Source organism: Pipra filicauda, unplaced genomic scaffold (assembly GCF_003945595.2).
Source record: "Pipra filicauda isolate LSUMZ 115617 unplaced genomic scaffold, ASM394559v2 scaffold26_size5592650_pilon, whole genome shotgun sequence".
NCBI classification, from domain to species: domain Eukaryota; kingdom Metazoa; phylum Chordata; class Aves; order Passeriformes; family Pipridae; genus Pipra; species Pipra filicauda.
In genome coordinates, this window is record NW_024104387.1 from 1,832,566 (window position 1) to 1,854,117 (window position 21,552).

The 21,552-nt window shown below is 36.7% G+C and overlaps 1 protein-coding gene across 13 annotated transcripts in view; it reads left to right on the forward strand.

Moving 5' to 3' along the window:
- PLEKHA7 (pleckstrin homology domain containing A7) overlaps window positions 1–21,552 on the forward strand; it is a 161,245-nt gene that overhangs the window by 98,304 nt on the left and 41,389 nt on the right. For 12 of the 13 annotated variants that reach the window (XM_039382479.1, XM_039382480.1, XM_027737160.2 and 9 more), the window contains 5 exons: window positions 3,992–4,103; window positions 10,634–10,738; window positions 12,525–12,597; window positions 13,800–13,900; window positions 20,719–20,897. In XM_039382479.1, coding sequence (XP_039238413.1) covers window positions 3,992–4,103; window positions 10,634–10,738; window positions 12,525–12,597; window positions 13,800–13,900; window positions 20,719–20,897 — 570 coding nt within the window. The remainder of the gene's footprint in view (window positions 1–3,991; window positions 4,104–10,633; window positions 10,739–12,524; window positions 12,598–13,799; window positions 13,901–20,718; window positions 20,898–21,552) is intronic. The other variant, XM_027737161.2, reaches the window with a different exon arrangement.

Genomic DNA, 21,552 nt, shown 5'->3' on the forward strand with positions numbered 1-21,552 from the left:
AAATAACAATTCTTTAAGTAATTGTATACAGAAAGCAAGAATAAGGCATATGCACCCACATACCTAATTTTATCTGTGTTAAACACTAGTAGTTGTGTATTAGGATCTGTATGATGTATTTACCATAGTAGTGTGTTTGCGAATGAGAAGATAGTACTTTATCCTTTAGAAAAGATTAGACCTGAACATAAATGTAGACATATAGGGGGAAAAAATACAGTGTGCTTAATCCAGTGAATGTTATCTTTTGCCTGTTTTTGTGTGACTGATGAAACCTTTGTATTACCTCTGGGTAGAGAGCCATCTTATTTTATTTATTGCGTTTGGTTACTATAGCAGCAAAAATATCAGGTGGAGAGAAAAGAGGAAACCCAAACAACTCAGAAAGAAATATCTGCCATGTTTACATATATAGAAATACTAGGACAGTTGTTTTTTTTTCTAGCTGATTAGGAGATTTATGGGTATTAAACCCAGACTGACACGATGTTATTGCATCATGTATGATCCAACAAAATTAAGTTTTTAAGTTGCAGTTGTGAATGTTGATCTTTCAAATCGACCAATCTTTATGGTCTATTAGAGCAAAGGAATGTGTTCTCTCATGAGTATTGCATTTTCAATATGGGCTACTGGTGTAGTTGTTTTTTTTATTGTTGTTCAGTGTTGGTTTTAATAACTCGAATATTGGCTATATAACTCTTTTAGCTGGTAAATGTTATTTCTGTAGACATACTAGCACTGCATAAGTAGTGCAGAGAGCTGCTTGACAGGAGCTACTATATAGAGTGTTATTTTCAAGTACTTAAAAAAATTTACACAGTACTGGGGCTCCAAATGTACATACTGCAATTCTGTATGTGTATGCACACACTTGGGGGAGGCACTAAGAAAACCAGCCTGAAAATAGTCAAAACCCATCACTATGAAGACAGAATGTGGTATCTTGGATAACAGATATTATCAGACATCTTCAGTAATAGTGATATTGAACTAATGCTTCTGAATGCACCATTAGTACTGTAGTCACTTATTTTTAAAGTTGAATCTGTAAATACTGTTAGGACAGCATTAACTCCATTAACATGCCAGCATGTTTCATGTAATTCTTCATATTCTGCCTATTTTTATTTGATTTAAAAACAGACTGAGAATATTAATTAGCTTTTAAGAAACTTGAATACCTGAGTTTTGTTATGTTCTGATTTCATGCAACAAATCTATTGTATCCTTGAAATATATACAAATACTGAAGTTAATTTTCAATATTGTTTGGTGTTTTCTGTTACGTGTCAGATACAGCAAGTTTAGATAACTAGTATTTGCTGGCAAAGACTTTTAGGAGAATAATATTGTATTTTCTCTTTCAATGGACTAAATGTCTCTTTTGCTGGCTATTTGAATTCTTCCATGGCAACACATTTTTTAAAAAGCATTTTCCTGCTTGTGAATTTGAAGTTCATCATTAATTTGGTACTATTAGAAAAGGAAAGCTCGATATATTGGCAGTGATCACTTCCAGTAGCAAATGGAAGAGAAATCACTATATGACCACATAATAAATGCTTAGAAATTACACATTCATCATTGCATTATGGTTTTCTGATAGTGATGGTCTTGTTAAACATATAAAGCTTATCTTCCTCTCTAGTTCTTCTACCTTTTTTTTTTTTAAAGTGAAGTATGTTTAGCCAGCTGTGAACATTATCTTGAGGAATAGTGAAAATCAGTTCAATCAGAGTTGAATTTTTAAATTAAAACCATTCCTCTGGGATTATTAATTTTTTTTAATTAATTCTTTTATTGGAAAAATTAAATCCAATTTGTCAACACTTAAATTTGATTTTTCATTTTTCTCTTTTCTGAGAAAGGTAGCTCTCTGATATAGCTACTCTGTTAGAAGGAAGGAATGTAATCCAATCATATTATCTAAAGTCTGGAAAGGCAACAGATTTTCTGAACATGTATGTTATGTGCTCTTTCCACCTCCTCCTTTCCTCCCTCCTCGACCCAGTAAGTACCTGGATAATAACGTGTGACTGTCCTACACTGTAACGCTCAATAGTTTGTGGTGGGGACCTTGTAGAGAATCTAAACCTCAAGGCAGGAAGGGAAATCTCTTGTCTTCTGAAGCCAGACATTTTCCTTGGATGTGTTTTGGTTTCATGCTTTTGTGACTCATTTCTAGTGGCTTTCTTAATGATATAAAATCTAATATTTTCCATTTTGAGGAAGCAGTGTAGATGATTCTCACACCCCTGTTAGTGTTCCTCCCTAACTGAAGTACCTACTCTTGGTTTAGTTGCCTTGAGCAGGGAAATGGAACTATTTTGGTAAGTAGATATTAGGAGAAGGCAACTAAGATGCAGGCACATTGTACATCTGTATTTTCTACCTATTTTGAAAGTTTATAAAGTGGGAAGGGAGCAAGACAGAAATAACTTAGTCAGGCAGCTTCATATATGGGAAATGTCTTAATCTTTTTACTGTATATTCCAGTTGAAGTAGGATACCTGGTCCATAAGAGGTAAGGCAAACTGACTCAAATGATATGATAAAGCTCTCGTGCTTTAAAGGATGGCCAGGAATTTTGGCCTGGCCTTGCTGTAGTTTGTTCTCATATCTTGGACCTGAGCTTATGTGTAAAGTCTAGCAAGAAGGGACTTAAGCCAAATAAGCAAGGCATAAAGAAAATGGGACCAAGGTTGTGTTACTTGCTTGCAAGCTTAATTGAAACTCTGTGGTAACAAATGGAAAAATGTGCTTTCCCTGACACCAAATCACCTATAAAAGCCTTTGAACTGGTAATTGTTGAGATTGTAACTGAGGAAGAGCAGTGATGGCAAACGCCTTGACGTAGATAAATCTTGTGTTGAGCTGCTACAATCACAAACTATTCTTCTCTGTTCTCATGAGTGTTAACTGCTCAGAGTTACTCTGTTTTCTGTTGTGTTCAGAACTGGAATGAGTTTAAGTGCTAGCAACAGCCACATTTGGTGTGGCTTGTATGTCATATTTTTTGGTTTTTTTTTAATAACTGGCTTTGCTGACTTACTGAGATGGAAAAAGGAAAATCATGGGTTGTTTATTGTTTGTTTTATTTTGTTTTCTGATGTGACCGTATTGCTACTTATTCCTAAAATACAATTTGCTAAATTATGTCGTTAATGATTTTTGAAAATGCCACCTATGGTTTTAATTCACAGGTTGGTGTCAAGCTTGGCTGCTGGGGCTTCTCTTCACAACTTGCATATGCGATTCAACAAGATTTTGCCCCTCCATTTATCCTCTTATTTCTTCGTCTGGGCAGCTGTACTGAATTCTTACTTGTTCAACGGGTTCTTCTGGTGGGATTGACCTCACCTATGCTTTAAATGGGTATCTGAGCTAGTTATCAGGATTTCTGGAATCTTAGTATGACTCAGAAGTTACATATTTCTAACAATATCTGCCATGAATTGCATCATTTCACTAAAAGAGTGTTTTAATAATTCATATTATGGTATGAATCATATTTTGGGCAGATGCAAAGATCTAACATTAAGTTAGTGAAAGATCTAACAGTAGACTGGTCTCACTTTGATTTTAAATACGAAGCCTGTTATTGCAAAGTGCTGATTCCTGTCTTTCCCTCCCCAATATTTGCTCTTTCACGTGTTTGCAGCCAAGTCTCTAAATTGGGCACAGTTTAGTTTCTCTGCATTAGCCCTATCTTCTCTGAGTGCTCTTTGTTATGTCTTGATTCTCTTTGGCAGTTTTTTCGCTCCTGATACACAGACAAATACCAATCATCAGATGTCACTGGCAGCATCTGCCTGAGAAAGACCTGAAATGAAAATAAAAGGAGTGGTGCAAAGGAAGTTGCAGATTTATGGGAAATATTTGCCTAGCCTGTCATCCGTTTGCACACTGTGAATCTTAAATATGAAAAGGCGAAGCTGACTGTTTGAAACAATGTACTTTAGATTATCTGGTTTTGTTTATTTTCTAGACAGAATTCATCTATGTCCAAGCAACAAATAAACCAAAGACCTTCAAGCATGGTCAGTGAAACGTCCACTGCAGTAACTACATCTGCTGTTGATACAAAACCTGGCTCTAAGGTAAAGGAAAAAGCTATTGTTTCAGCTTGTTGACTAGAACTTTACTCACTTTAAATCCAATACTCTTTTAATGCTGGTTTTAATATGACCGTGGGTTTAGCCTAGAAGTCTAGTAGGACCTCAGAGTAGAAGTAGTGTTTTCTACCCAAGCAAAAATCTTTTTGCAGCACTGTGTGCAGGTGTAACAGCAGTGTTACAGCACTTTTAGAAGCACTTGTATACCCAGATTATATTGTTCAATATAATTTGAAAAATAGGGATTATTGTGACATGGGAAGTTTGAGAGTCTTCTTATGAATGGAAGTAAGTATATATCATACTAGTATTTCTCCAAGTTTTTTGAAAGTCCAGTATATATGGCAAGAAGTGCTGCAGACTACCAAGAATTATAATTTGTTTACATATATATATAAATTTTCCATGAGACCTTACTGCTGTTCCTCCTCTTGGTAACAACTTAAATCCTCTCTGCCATCACTGCAATTCAAAAACAGTGAAGGCACTAAGTTTACACTCATAATGTTTAATAGAAGAAGAAAATGTTTAATAACATTCTTTGTCATTGACAAAGGACTGTGTTTATTATTGCACAAAATATAATAAAATGCTGTACTTGCAGTGTCACCAGCTATTTTAATGCTTCTTTGACCTTACAGTAAATTATACTACAGTGGGAATGGTAGTGGGTGGATAAAAAGGAAAAAAAGCAATGCTGGAAGAATTAGCAGAGATAAGATAGATTTCTTAACTTTGCCCTCAGATCTTAAACTTCTCAGTTTTTTTTAAATGCAGAAGTGAACAGCCTCTTATATAATTGAGTTGAAGAAAGGACTTTGCTGAATTGGTTGCAAAGATATTTCTGTTGAATATATGAAATATTTTACTGATGTTTTGATATGCTTGGGTGAATATTGGAGAAGATGCAAAGAATTTCATGAAAACTTAAAAACCAATTTTAAAAAAATATTTTTTTAGATCTGAAGTGTTTAAGTCACTGCACCAACACAAAAGACTGTTGTGTGTCAAATCTCAAGAATACATTTATCTTTTAAAGTGCTAGATGAAGTTATCACTGAAAACAGTAGGCTTGGTAGGTTACCTGAATTACTTGATACATTTCTTTTTCATATTTTGACATATGAACTTACCAAAGTACATCAGCATTAGTGTTTACTTTATTTATCCTCCTCACTCTGATTTTTTTTTTGAGCCTTAGAGGCATTAGAGGCAGAAGGTTCATTTTTTCACTCCTAAAACCAGCAGACTTACTGGAGACCTGATACTTTGCTTTGAGCAGAGCAATTCTCCAGTGACACAGTTGGCTTTAACGTACCCGGGATTGCACTTGTGCCAGGAAGTGTGCATCCTCTGTCACCTGCTGCTGCTGTTTCCCTTTGTCACATGCTTGCACTGATCTAATCAGAGATCAAAAATGGTGACTGGGTACAACTTACAGGGCCATTCACGTGCTAGAGACTGAATCACTGGGGATGTCAGAATTGCACAGCTAAAGGTGAGGGTAATGCTTTTTTCATCACAGCTTGGAGAATATCCAGAATCTCCTCCCAAAACTTCAGTTTGTCTGGTTTTGGTCTCCGCTTCTGTTCTGTTTGCTGTCCTGTATAAGTGTGGCCACACATGCTTCTGGCAGGCTCCCAGGTGGGGCATTTTTTTAATACATGGCAGCTTTAGACTTAGAATAGAGCTTTTGCAGAGAGCTTGCCTGTACTTTGCTTCTCCACCAAGGTTGTTTTTATAAGATCCGTCCTGCTGCTGGCCCTTAATAAATACTGGATTAATTAAGACAGAGAACCAACATGTTTCTTCTGTTTGCTTTGTTTCATTATTGCATGTGTTTCCAGGCTTGACATCACTTCTCTCGTTCTGTAGTCAGAAGATCTATTGAATTCCTTCACAGCCTAACACAAAAATTAATTCAGGTGAACTAACAATGAGAACAAAGGGTATAAAATGAATAACCTGTTTGAGGTTGACTTTTGGCATGTTGAGAGTAGATTTTAAGGTCCTTTTATCTCTTTCTAAGTGTTTTTTTCCATGAATTCCATAATCGTTCTTTCAAAGACTGAGTTCCCAGTTGGAGAATTGAGGCACAATCATGAAGTGAGAGACATGTTCATGTTACAGGTCTCTACCTACCCATGGCTAATTATTATCTTTTATGAAATGCTTTCATAATTTTGTCCTACAAATGCTATCACAGAATGGTGTATGCATAATGTTGGAATCCTGGCCAAATTCAAACTGTTTTTTTTTAGACAGAGCACATTGAAGTAATACCAAATCAGAAAGTGCAGGAACAGGTACATGGCTTTCCACTTGATTCTTCTGTAGAAAGTTGGCAGCTAAGAGTTGCCACATTTGGGGCGGAGGGGGGGAAGGTAAGCTGCCAAATGTACAGCAGATTTGTCATTTTCAGTTCAAGATCAAAGGAAAACTACTGGCTTGCTCATTGCAGTGCTCAGGTCTGAACTTGAATTGATTCTTTGGAAAAAGAGTTTCACAATTTCTTTCCAACAGTGCCAGTTGTACAGTATACAACAAGAGCAGCATGTTGAAAAGAAGAAAAAGAAAAAAGCCAAAATTAAGCTCTTATTTACCAAAATGTCATTATGTTTCATTGATGTGCATGTAAATGTATAATTGCCTTTGCTTTGTAAGACACCTGAGATGGGCAGTTTTGCAGAAATGCACATAGATTCTTGTGCACCGTTTTGATGGAGGAACTATCTGAGTAAGTCATCTGAAGACTTCAGACCAATGCAGTCTACGGACCAATGCTTTTAGACATTTGGGGGGTATTGGGTTGAGGGAATGAAAAGCAAAATGGCATGCTGGTAAACTGCAATCGTTCTGTGTCCCAATGATCTGCTTGTTCATAGCCAATTCAATTACCATATTAAAAGCCATTTCTGTTGATTAAAAATTAAGGATATGGAGGAATAAAGAACTGTTTCAGATTGGGAGTAAGGTACTTTGGGAATTTAGTCTGTTAGAGCATCTGATGGTGTGAATGGAAGTTTGTAAATGTTAGTGTGCCATACAGGACCTGGGACAAGTTAAGAACGTGAAGAAGAGTAGTGTAATGTATTTATTATTACCAACATTTTGAGAGTGTGTTTTGGATGGATTTTGCATGAGAGAAGTAATTGAATTGTTGATGACACTGATAGTTGCTGGTATTTTTCCAAGATAAACTGGTGAGGAATACAACAAGTAAAGAATGAGCCTAGCAGTTGGGAGGAACAGGCAGTGGTGACAGGTATGTGATGGTGCCAGCTCTGTGGGACTGTCTGGGGCTGGGCTGGAGTGTAAAACACAATGTTTAATTCACGGCCACTGTATATGAATGCTCAAAATTAAGAGTGGGATTTTCTGAGGGTTTTGGTTTTTCCTATCTGAAAAATAAGGACTTTTTATCTTTTTCTTGGAGATACCAAAAGAATTCATAAGTTCATTTCTAAGTGAAGCACTGAGACTTTTTGAATGAAAAAGTTTGACTTAAACAGGTGAGGCTTTGTGGGTTGGGGTTTTTTCACATTTTTTTTTAAGTCCCCCCAGATCGAAAGTTACATGTTCTCTTATATATATATATTTGCATACTTTGACCAAGATGCAGTCTTCATTTTTACTCTTTAGAAAATCTGTTCCAAATAAAAGTCTGTCTACATTTTCTTTTTGGCTGTCCAGTTTAAAAAAAAAAAAGAAAATATAATATTTTGTAATTAATTTAGCAACTTTTCTTCTCAGCTGGAAGCTACTGTAAGGAAGATGAGGTGGTGCTGAAAAGGGATTTGAAAACTTTGGCTCTTTGACTTTTTTTTTCCCCCACAAAAACTTAAGTGCCACTCAAAAAGTCAGCGTGACAAGTCGACTGAATTCAAAAGTGACTCCTGTGTTTTCAGTGACACAGACAGCTGTGCTGACCTGCATTTTTCAACACATGACAATGATATCAGAATAATTTAAGTTAGGAAAAGGCTTCTGCAATACAGACAAGTAGTTTAAAATATATACCTTTTCTGTTAAACTAACTCTTTAGTCTAGCCAGTGGAAGCAAGGTGTGACATGCAGTGTCTGTTATGCTTTGTTTTATTCCAGAGCAGAATGAGATGATTAATACTGAAGATGATATGATAATTTTAATTACATAAAGCACCATAAAATGATAATTTTGTTTCCATTATGGGTATTTTATTGATGCAATAGAAATTGTTTGGTCTTTTGACCAAGTCCAAGGGTGACTTTTCTACGTTATGGTCTGCATGTTTTTTAAATTAAGTAAGATCAGAGACTACCAATGTGCTTGCTCACTGACAAGGGATCTGATGAAAAAAATCAAATTTAAATGCTACTGTAAGGCTAGATCAGCAGGATCAACTTTAACTGTTCCTCAGTTCATCCAACCTTCCAAGGAGGACTATGAGAAAGAAAAATTTGGAAACTAAATTCTGTATGTTTTGTAAATTGATTTCTGTTCAGGTGCACAGTGTGAATTTTTCACTTTCAGAGCTTTAAACAATTTGGGCCTCATTATTTTTATCGCCCTTGTAGTTGTTGCATCTTAGCTTTTGGCAACAATTTTTTAAAACTCCACTGAAATGTTTACTTGTCATTTTTCTTAAAAAATATCCATATGTAAATTGGCCATGGTATGATCATCCAGAGCTTGACTGACCTCGTGATACACCCTTGTGTGTTTGTTTAAAGTGGTATTTGGACACAGGTTTGCAAGTTATCTTTTGAAATATTTTCAGTAGCAAACACAAAATCCCTAACATCTTACTTCTTCCTTCCTTTCGCGTCTGTGCATGAGTACCCAGAAATATTTTTGTGGTCCTAGTCAACACGCTGTGTTTGCCCAAAGCAGGTGCTCTGCAGCCTGTTAGTTGAGTGCGTTAGCACAGGTATGGCAGAGAAACGGGCTGAGAGATCTCGGCAGTACCATCCTCACCTGGCTTTTACTGTGAGCTGGTTCTTGGCATCTGGGTGTCAGGAGCACCTGCTTAGAAACCCTGGCCTTTGGGTTTGTGCTAGCCCTAGAGAGCTGTCTGCTCGGGTGATAACCTGTGCTGCTCTGGGGCACAGCTGAGTCCTGTGCAGGCTCTCACCAAGGTTATCTGGTGAGGTGTCACTCCTGGGGAAAAGCCTGTACTTCCTGTCACCAAAATGTCAGGGCGTTTCACTGAAATGACCGTGACATGCATCTCACCTGACTGCTCAGCAGAGCTGGAAGCAGCATTCTCCTTCCTGGGGAGCGCACCTCGGGGAAAGTACCTAAGAAAATCTGCCCTTTGACAGCTCCTTACAAGTGTTAACATGTGTGGCTCTGTTTATATGCTATAATACCAAAGGAGTAATTGTTTTTCTTACTGTTTGTAGCTATTATCTTAACTCTTCATAAAGATAGGAAATATAGTGCAGGTTGGTAAAGCTTGGCCTCAAAATGAATAGAATCTGTTTAAAGTTATCATATATTGCTAGAATAATTTGTTATTATGTATGCTGTCTTCTAGTCCAAGTGTTGCTTGACTGGCAGGAGCAGTATGATGAGATATTTTTCTGATGTTATCCCTTGTACATGACAAAGGTACTTGTTTCCAGAGCTGTTGTTTGTCTGCAGCTCACAGAACATCTGTACCCTGTTGAGCTGAAATAAGAGATTAAAAAGTGAGACACTGTAGGAAGGAATCTGGACACTTCTTTTCTTGGAGGGGTCAGGCGCAACTCTAAGGGTGATGTGTGCATCTCAGGTTCCTAAAGCCATTGGAGGAGCAAACTGGGCTGAGGTTGGAAAAGAACAGGCAAATTATTCATCCAGAGATTCCTGCTTTTTCACAGATGGATGGGCTTTCTATGTTTGTTTTTGAAATAGTTTTGCCCATGTGAGTCAAAACTGAGGTTTCGGTAACAAACAAATCATTACCCAATTCTTGTGATTTCCATTTACTGCTGTCTAGATCTCTTCCCTTCCTGAGCGTCACTCTGTCTTCTCCTTCTGTTTGCAGGGTCAAAGTCCAAGCATTTTATTAAGCTATCAATGTTGTTTGAATTTAAACAGGAAAGAAAAATAAAATCAACCAAAAAAGTAACACAAAAAACCCAAACAAAGAAGAGCAAGAGTAGGATTCATCTGCTCAAAGTCCTGTGCGTGTAAGAGACTTGTACTGCATTGACACCCAGCTACCAGAGGCAGATTTGCATGGAGTTTTCAAAAATACTTTCCAGGCACACTAAAAGTTCCATAGTTCTGCCTTTTTGACTTGACACATCAGTGCTGCTGCTGTTCAGCTCGGACTTGGCAGACCATCCTGGCACTAATATGTTGATGAAAGTGGAAGATTGACTTTGCTGTGTTGTAAATATCATTACCTGTTTACTTGCCCTTGAAAATGCTATGAATACTTTGTTAGTGTTTAATGAAGTATGAGTTATTGCAGTGAGATTATTTGTAATATGAAATGAGTCTCAGTACAGTTTAAAAACGACTGCTACATTGTACTTCTTTACAGGTTGTGAAGACTGGAAGCAAAGTGCATAGCTTTGGAAAGAGGGAACAAGCTATCAGGAGGAATCCCAATGTTCCTGTTATAGTAAGAGGCTGGCTACACAAACAGGTATGCATGTGATCACCAGTTTCTGTTCATATACTTCAATACAATCACCAAGTAAAAGAAGTGCCTTCCAAGTAACTGAAAAAGCAGAAGGTCAAATGTTGGTGACACAGGGCAGTGTTGGATATTCCCACAGGCTTCTGTAATGAGGAATTTGTGCTCAGCGAGTGTGAAAACCAAGGTTTATATAGAGGTTTGATTCAGAAGTGGAAACGATAAATGGACATCACCATCATGGTTAAATGTTGAAGCTATAACATTGTTGTCCAAATGTTGTTATTTTTCCTATTTTAACCCTGATGGCTTCTTGCCATGATGATCTTGATTTCCCTCAGAACAACGCTGGCTGTGAAGACCTTATTCCATCTGCTTGTTTATGCCATTCTACCCCCATCAAGGCTTAATTCCAACCCACATACCTTTTGTTCTCCAAAAGCAGGAGGGAGAAAATTATGGGAGACAGGGACCCATTCATCAGACATTGCTGTCACCAAGAACAGTATCCAGCAAAGGCTGGATTATAGAATTTCATCAGTGAACAGGCTTCTACAGCTGCAACATCTTGAACTCTTAAGCCTTACAGAAGCACATCCTTGAGTGCAATAAATAAATAAAGCTGTTTGTTGTATGAGCATGCTTCCCTGCTTCTAATTTGGCAGTCGGCGTCCACCAGATTATCACCAGAGATCCAGTAGGAAAGTTTAGGGATGAGAAGGCTGAAATCTCAGGCTTACAGTTATGATTCTATATGTAGAGGGAAGTGAAATTTGCTGACAGCCGTTCACTTCCTCCTGCTTGGAGAGCTGTAATTCTGCTGTGTTCTGGTCTCAGCTCTGTTGACATTTCCTACCCAAGTCCATTAGTTTTCAGGACAGAATCAGAACTCGGACACAGTGTGTGTTGACAACATAGTAGCGTGAAAATGGGAAGGGAAGAAAGTCCCTGCATACTTAATTTGGCTGCAGAAAGGAGGAGGGCAATAGCTGGAGCAATGTTGTATATCCTGTTTCCTTCTGTCCCCTTACCTCTGCTTATTAACTCTTAAAGCCTGAAGATGCTTTCTATGCTGCTGGTCTTATCAAAGCCTACCTGAGCTGAATAAGTTGTACTTCCTCAGGTTACAGTCTGGCAATTTCACAAGCTTCTAAAATTAATTTCAATGCAAATATTACTCATTTTGACAAGGTGATATATATATATATGGATAGAGATAGATATATATGGATCTCCACTGGCATATTATATTATACTTCATTAAAATTTGCACATTATGCGCCCTATTTTATTTCCTAAGGAATATTTTATTAAATTATGTTTTAGGCATGGGTAACATATGGAGATTGACTGTAGAATTATAGGATATCATTGCCTGAAATCTGATGTCATACTTCACAACTGTGTAGTGATTTTTGTGTTGGTCTACAGGCAATTTTTGTTGGAGTCTGTGCCATCCGGAAGTATATTTTGTTTCTTTATTGCAGATAAATCTGTGTAGATAAAATATGCATTGGTTGTGTATAAAGTTAATCTGAATGCTGTTAGGGATGCAAGTGTAATTACTTAATGAAAATTAGCAGTTGGAATATTCTGCCCTCATTACTTTATAGCTGGATGTTTTGCCTCTTATCTTTCTTAGTACATAATGTTTTGCTAAAATAGAAAGCACTTGTTTTGCAAGTATTAATCATATTTAGGTAAACTTTTGGTAAACTACTCACTGGATCAGCATTGTATGATAAGCTTTTAACTTCCATTAAATGAAAAGTGTGTTGCATTTCTTGCATTTCAGGATAGCTCTGGAATGCGATTATGGAAAAGGCGATGGTTTGTGCTTGCTGATTATTGTTTGTTTTACTACAAAGGTGAGTAGATACTAGCTGTTTTGAGTTAGTCTGTAACAGTTCTCCTGTACAAATCACATTAAATTAATGAACTAATTGAGCTGTTCAGCTATAGTTAGGTATTCTGAGAAGATGAATAGTGAAACAGGTGTTTGTCTGTACGTTTCTAATGCACAGCAAATTTGGGGCTAGAGTAGGGGAAGAAGGAGATTCTGTATGATATTTTGTCTTACAACTTATCTTTGATATATGCCAAGGTTTACATTGCAGAACACTTGACTGCAATAAATAAGATTTATCCCATGTCTGGTCTGTATTGTGTTACCTACCTGCTTGCACTTGGAGATCTGAGTTTTTTGAGAACTTTCTATGGCCAGATCAGGGTACTGATTCAGCTTTAATCCAGGGGACAATGTAAGAGTGAGAACTTCTGAATCCAGTAATCTACCAAAAAAAGGTTAGATGTGATCTTAGGCCAAATTAGGAATAATGGTATTACATAAGGCTATTTTCAAGTTTTGAATATTGCTTTTGAAGATTGAAAGGATTACAGAACATGAAACTTGGAATTCATATTCCTAGGCACTGCATTTTTACTGATGATCACTTAGAGCCAGCAGTAATAGAGGTTTCCTAATTATAGCAATTAGCCTAGATGAACAATGCTAAATGGAAGGTCCGTCATGTCGTGCAGCCTGTCACAGTTCATTTGGCACAATAAGCTTTATTCTTGAAGTGTAGTCTTCTGGCTGAACCTAAAAAAACAACATCCACCCACTCACCCCCCAAGAAAAGAACAAACCTCAATAAAAAACTAAACTGATTTAAAAAAAATTTCAGTCTTATTTTTTTAAAAATAAAACATTTTTCTGTGTGTATTTTTAGTGTTGAGTCACAAGTGAGTTTGGGTCAGAAGGGTCTTCAGGAAGTGTCTTGTCCTACTGCCTGGTGAAAGCAGAGTCAGGAAAGGAGTCAGCCCAGGTTGCTCGGGGCTTAATCTAGTCAGGCCTTGAAAACCTCCAAGGATGGAGATAGCACAGCCATCCTGGTTGGCCTGTTCCCTTGCTGCTCTGTCCTCATGGGGAAAATTATTTTCCTTATATCCAATCTGAACTGCTCTTCTTTCTACTGAACAACTGTTGTCTGTGTGCCCATAAAGGAGAATGTGTTGTTAGCCCACTGAATAGTGCAGGGAATTAAATTCTATTTTTTTCCTTCAACAGACAGCAGAGAAGAATCTGTTCTGGGGAGCATACCCTTGCCTAGTTATGTCATATCTCCAGTTGGACCTGAAGATCGTATAAATCGCAAGTTTTCTTTTAAGGTACAGTTTACAAGCCTTATTAACCAATCATAGTTTATTTGCATTAGAAATGCTGCTTCTGTAAACAGAAACATCATCTGTTTTCCTAATCTGTTTATTATTATTTTCTAAAAGTAGACAGGTTTATTGGCTGCCTGTCAAAATGTGACATGGCACTTTTTTGTTGCTTATGAATTGACATTCATGTCTGTTACTTTGTAAGTGTCTTTAGAGCTTAATGAAGTGTCTGTGAGTAAAGATCCTGTTTCTAAAATCAGAAATTAGTATCAATAAGTTGTTCCAGTACTGTCTACAAATTGAAAGAAAGATTTTCTTATTTATAGAGTACTTGATCTCATAATGGACTGATGTCTGTTTGGCTTTGTTGTGGTTTTTTATAAATAAAAGAAATAGCTTAGTTCTCACAGTTGGAAAATGACAATACTGTAGCTCTTGGTGTTTCTTTTCCTGATTTCAAAGGGAAAAAGTGTAACCAATTTTTCTCTCCTTTTTTGGGAGGAAGCTACAGACATCCTAAGTGGCATGGACTTTTTAAAGGAAAAAGTACTCTTACTTGATACAGTCTGAAGTTGGTTTTGAGTATTTTTCTTTTTCTAAAAAAATGTAATTGTATAATTTACACTTCTAGTCTTCATTATAAAAGCCCACAAATATGAAATAAAACATACATTTCTTCTTGGCAGTGTAAAAACCTGACTCTAAGTGACTGTCTGAGCTGCACCACTGAGGCAAAGTTTGAAACTTATGTGCCTGTGGCAGATTTAAAGTCTACCAATATTTGGAGCAGAACTGGTTTTTCTGTCAAGCAAATGAGCTACGTACTTTAAAAAAATAATTTACAAACCAGGTTTTGATCAGCCATACTTTAGGAGATCTAGAAGGAAACTCTCTGTTTAAATATTTTCTGTGCTGAAATTATGAAGAACATCTGCTCAGAGTATATTTTCTCTTGCATTTTAATTTTTTGGGGGTGTTTTAAAATTGAGACTGCCTCTTATTACTTTTGGTTCTGTGTTCAAGTGAATAATGGTTTGAAATTTATTAAACAAATATTAACTTGGGAAATATGTTTAAAAACACTGAGTGCACTTTGTGGAAATATTTATTGTACTTTTTCAAATGCATTGAGCATGAGATAGCAGGATATGCTACAAAGGAACCTTTGTTTAAGAGAAACATTCCACTCCAGTATTTTCTGAGTGTGATTCATAAAGCCTTCCTCTTCTAGAGCCTTTTCCTAGCAAGAAATGTATACTGAAAGAGAAGAACTCAATATACTCTTCTAGGCTTCCCTGCTTTTTATTTTATTGAAACGATGTTTACACACACGCTCTTCAGTCACCACTGGCCAAGTTGTGGTTCTCCTTTCCCATGGAGCAGAATCCACGGTGTGTGATCATGGTTAAACATTTTCAGAAGCAAATACAGACTTCCCCTGTTCCTTTTAGGATATCATACCTGTATGAGCTCTACCAGGTCTTTAATCTGAGTCTTTTTCTGAAAATCAGCATGAGCCTGTAACCTGAGACTTTCAACACAGGCTCGCTACTAAAAGGTTGATATAGATAGAAATAGGGTGTTGATAGCAAAAGAAAGTTTATGCTAGGAATCTCTATAAAAAACCCCTCAACATTTCATGTATTAGTTTGTCGGCCCAATTTTAACTCTGCTTTAGGTGTTTGATGATTGACTGCAGGCTTGATGCTGGGGTTTTATTTAATTTAGAACGAACTCATAGGCCAGTAGGAGGATTTTGTAAGATTCCTGTTTGTATGGACCCCGTCCAACACTGACGTTCCATGGACACGGAGTCAGCTGTGGGTGCACAGCAGCAGGAGCACGACCGTCCTGGCATTCCATCACTCACCAGCCATTACCTTTATCTAATCTCCTCAGTACCCTTCGATATCCAGAGCGTAGACGGACATTCTGTCTCGCAGTGTAGTGCAGCCAGGAATAGAACACACAAGCAGATTAAGCCCAAAATAAAGATAAGACTTTTTCGCATTTAAGACCTGAATGAGTGGGAGAATGTGCCATGTCACTTTTTACATTTGTCTTGTCCTTTATTCAGGTTGTTGTAAATCTTCTGTTACAGTGGAGGTATTGGCTCCCATTTTAAGTGGCTGTTTTAAGTGGCAGTGAGTTTTGAAGCAAGGGAAACAGTAAAACTGCAGAAAAAAATCAACATTTTTGTTTGCAAAACTAGAGGAAGGAAATTCACGTAGCAAATACATGGATGCTTTTTGCACATGATTTGGTTTGGAGGTTTGTAAAATACATGCTCAGTAGGGCATGTATGTTAAACCCTGATAATTTAAAATGTGCACCGCAGGAGTTCTCAAAATCCTTTTCCATTCATCACCTCCTGAGGCCCAGCTTTTAAGCTCTTGTGTCTCTTTGGGTGTTTAACAATCATAGGCCTGCAGAACTGGGTACAGGCTTTTCAAATGCAATCAGACTCCTACTTTGAAGTGTAGCAGTATGTGTGTTAAATTATTTTGTTTAGAAACTCTGCTTTTAAGTCTCTGTCTTCACAATTTTTTCACATTGTTTATTTGGCCCAAGCCAAGTGCTGTGACTAGCTGTAAGCTACTGTCACTAAGCTATATGACAGCTTAGAACTCAGGGTTCTTACTGCATATTTAGTCGGTATCTAATGTCCTAAAGATATTTAATTAATCTAATTGCTGTATTTTAAAGTACAGTAATTTTTTTGTTGATACGAATGTAAGTGAGCACAAATCCAGTGTTTAGATTTATAATGTGAAAAGGCTTACATAACATTAATATATACCTGGAAATACTCCTTGTGATTAACCGAGAATTGACTGTATGTTTTAGTAGTAGATCAGTTTTAAACATGAATAGTATCAGTTTATGAACGTTCATGTCATCACAGTCTCTTTAGAAGCCTTGTTGTCCTCAGTAATGAAAATTATTTTTAATTGGTCTTATATATGTTAAAATATAAGAGAGAATACTGAAAGTAAACATATTTATATGAATCTGACAGTAATAAAAATTGAGAAATTTGGAAGGCCTACCAGAGTTTGCTGTAAAGAAAACAGGAAAACTTCATGCAAAGACAGTGTATGCAAGTATATATTTGTATTTAGGTGCATATCTTGATACCAAATAAAGTCAGTGAAGAATGTTCTGGTGTTCCTGTACGAGGTAGGAAGTAGCGTTGGAGACACGTGTTACAACTTTTTATTTCGATACTACTTTTAACATTTTTTCAGAGGTTCACCTTTTCAGCATGAGAACATTCAGAGCCTGGGAAACCAGGCCAAATCATTACTTCCAAAGGAGAATACTGCAGCTTGGGTTTAAAAAAACCCATCTCTTTATTATTGACACTCTAGGTCTTACTAATGGAAGTATTTGTTCATTGCTTAGACCTGCTGGGACCAGAGCAAACTTCATATCTTCTCAGTGATTTTCCTAAAAAAAAAAAAAAAAAGGAAAGAAAAAAAAAAAGAAAATTGACACAGTGTGTTCCTTTATGTTCTCTGAATCAGAGTTGCTTCCTTAGGCTCCCATATTGCTTGTAGAACTTCTCCCAGTGTGGGGAGTCAGGTGAAGAAATGCCAAGGGCTATAGATTTGAGGGGTGCTATTTTAAAATCTGGAAGAGGGGAGTGTTCAAGTTTCTACAAGTCCTTAAAAAGCTCGATATTATTTGAGGGTGAAAGACGAGTTAGATTGTTGTGTGCTGTTGTTGAGTTCGTAGTGAAGGGTCGGAGTATTATTTCAATTTTTACTCATAAATAGTTCATAAATATCAAACTGTACTTTATAGCTTATTGAGAGAACTGATTTTGAAAGTTTACAGTTATTAGAAAACTATTCCCTTCCCCATCCATTTGTCCTATGAATGGTGGCTTGTTCTCTCCTAGGAATTTTGAACAAGTGGATGTGAACATAACTGCTGTAGGCATTAGTTACTTTTAGTATAGTCTTTTGTTAAGTATTGTCTTGGAAACATGAATCTTTTACTGATTTTAACTTGTTTAACTTTTTGTCCTTGTCTTGTCCTGTTGATATGCTCTTGGGGTTTACTGTCCATTTCTCCTACTGTGCACTATGGGAGAGAGACTGCTTTTCTTCTCAGTGTATCTACATTAAGGCATCTGAATGCATGAATAGGTACCAATATTATTTTTTCCCTGTTGTGTGTGTGGCGTACATGTGCGCATGTGCTGTGTTTTAGGCTTTTTAGTATGCTGTAGTCATCCTAATGGCTTTTGCTTTAAAAAAAAAAAAACAAACCAAAAAGCCTGCTGGCTTCTGTCTGCTAGCAGTTACGGCTACAGGCCATTGGCACAAAGTGCTTTCTTGCATATAAGACATGCTACTAATAAATAACTGAAATAAATTTAAATTTTCCTTTAACCAGTGTTTTATATTACAAACTTCAGAATGTTGTGTTTGTTGATTATTGCACACCATCTCTATTATCCCTTCTGAAGCTGTGAATGTTTATGGCTGTGATAGCTCCAGTCTCAAGGGAGAATGGTGCAACACAGTTTGCATTTTTATACCGTTTTCACCTAGAGCCTCTTAGGCAGTGCTTTCAGCTGTGTTCAGCATGCACAGCTGAAAGAGAACCTAAAGTGCAGGTGGGTTATGCTGATTGGGATGTACAGGTCAGTTAAGATAGCTGTTAAATCCATTTCTTGATGTGCTACACAGTTGCTGCTGATAGTTACCCAAGCTTTTGTTTCTTATAAGCAAGTGTATAAGCAGTGAATGGTTGGGTCCTACTGCACCATCTGCAGTGGGGCATATGTAGTCTGGTTTTCTGCAGGAGTCACTTCACTTCTGAATTTTAACACCTTCTACGGGCTCAATGTGATCTCTGAAGGAGCAATGTAGTCGTAAAGTCTCACATCAAAATCACTGTTTTCCTTTATATCTGAAGCTGCTAGTTTTTGTCTCTTCATACACTGGACACTAAACATAAATTGAAATGAATTAATATTCATATCATATTTGCTTTGAGCATTTTACTGCAGTCAAAATGGCAAAAAAAAAAAGAGACAACCCTCAATAACAACAAAGAATACCTAAAGAACTGAACCAGGCAAACATGAACAAAGTCTTTCGATTCTTAAATATGTGATTGATCAGAGCTACTGTTTAATGTATGGAGGTCCTGTTTTCCTGTATTAAGGTAGGTAGCTAATTTTGGGAATGGAGGAGAAATCACCTTGTATTCCCTTACTGGCCAGTGCTGTTGGGAAGCAGACTCTTTCAGGCAGGAGAGAGTCTTGGACTTCTTTATGCAACCTTTTCTTCCTCTTCCTTCTTCTGCTCCTTCTTTTTGTAGCTGACTGTTCTGCTAGTCTCCAGTTTTCAAAGCAAACTCAGGCTTCCTTGCTTGGGGCACAGAAGGGAAAGGCCACCTTTCACACGTTTGGGAGAACAGGCTGCAATAGAAAGGGAGGAAATTTTCCACAGAATTTGAAAGCACTCTATTAGCAAGCACGCATTTTGCTCTTTGAAATTGTTGATACAAGTCTCTAAGAGTATGGTAATTTTGGAAATTCAGGGTAAACAACTGAAATTATAATGTTTAGGGAGGGCTGCACTGGATTAAATAGCCTGGGTTTTGTCAAAACTGTTGTGTTTCTGAAGCCATCTATGATTGTAGACTGGTTTTTTATTTAATTTGGAATAATGATGGGAAGAAGTTTTCATCAATATAAAGAGACCAATTATTTAGGGAAGGTTTGCAAAATACATTTAACCTCTAAAAGAAGATGTGGCCAAATTAAAACGTTGATATAATTTTTTTCTTTTTAAAAAAACCCTGTCTCAGCAGCGTTTCATGCTATTAGTTTTTGTGCATGATAGCAGATTTAGTTTTATAAAATGGAGTTTAAATTACTGATTTCATTTTAATATCATAAAAGAGCTTTGAAGCAGCGTATACTATCTTCAGTTTTTTTGGAAAGTAAGGAGATGAATCTCTCCCTACTAATCTGAAGTACATCTGTAAAATAACTTTGAGGAAATATAGTAAGTGTTTCAGGACTGGTATGACTTAGTAATATCTATACTATCACTAATACAAATGTGGGTGAGATTTTATTAAATTCAACTAGCCTAGAGTTATGAAAACATTCCATGTTGAATACATTTGAATATTGAACATATTTATGGAGGAATTGCAAAATACCTCTGGTTTGCAGTGGAATTTCATGGAGTATTTTGGTGTGCAAAGATACTTGTCAGTATATTATGTGCTGTGATAGTTCCATCAGGATTACTAACTTTATCAGTAAGTCTTGTGATTTTGCAGCTAATATATGTTCAAGTGCACGCTGTAACCAAAAGATCTTAACAGGCATTATAATCAATTCTTAAATAAGCAGTTTAATTGCTTGAAATTTTGTCTGTGTTTTGTCTGAATAAATTGCTTTATTAAATGAGCTGGGAAAATTGACTTGCTTATGCGTGTCTCATCGAGGATTTCTTAGATTTGTTTAGTATAGAATTTATTACAAATGAAATGCATCAATTAAAAGAAAATGAAAAGCTGAAATTTCCTACTATGAAAGACAGAAGCACTGTACTTTTAGCTTAATAGTTCTAGAAGGAGGCAGAGGAATTTCAGTGAAAATTGAACTGCCATCTGAGTTCACTGCACTACAGCCCATTTTGGCAGTGTGATAATTTACCCAAGATTCAATCAGCAGTCACAGAATCTGGAAGGGGTTTTTTTTCAGTGAATTTTTTAGTGGGGGGAAAAAATGAAAGAGCTGTTCTGATTTTTATTTCTTTTTTTTTTTTTTTTTTTTCCCCTCCCAGGCTGTTCATACAGGTATGCGGGCATATATTTATAATAAGAATTCTGTTATTGGCTCTCAGGCAGAGCATTCAGGGATGCGGACATACTACTTCAGTGCTGATACCCAGGAGGATATGAATGGCTGGATCCGGGCTATGAACCAAGCTGCTCTTATGCAAACACGCTCTTCACTGAAGAGGCAAGTTCCCTACAGAAGCTGTTGGCTTTTTAAATTAAATATGTGTTATATAAATCATATTTGATTTATATCTTGGAAATCACGGTGATTTCTGAGAGTGTCATTTGTAAATATGTGGATGAAACTCATTCCCATTTTAAAAAAATAATTATTTTTCATTTTTTTCATTCACATTCTGTTGCAAATCAGTTCACTGATACTAATTAGGAAAACCTGGTGTTCAGTATTTGTGTGTACATCAAATTGTGTGCTTACATTTAATGACATAGATTAATTTTTTTATATATATATATATTATTTTAAGGAATTGCAATTAAAAAGTTGCAGTTTCTGTGAGCAGATTCCTACACCTGTGAGAGCCAATTGACATGCTTTAGGAGAAATAAGTAAAAGAGGAAAGACAGAAGTCTAATGACTTGTTTCAAATGAGCATTTAGAACTAGGATTAAAGTGCTGTTAAGGGGGGAAAGGATGTTAAAGGTGGGTAAATCATAAGTACAGAGAGTTAATGGATATTAATTTATAATAATAACTAATTTATGCAGTTATGAACTAACGAACAAATTCAGCTGTGCCAAAATCTATTTCCAGGTTTTTCCTTTTCTTGAAATTGATGTAGCTTTCTTGATGTTTTGACTTTGGAATGTGATTCTTT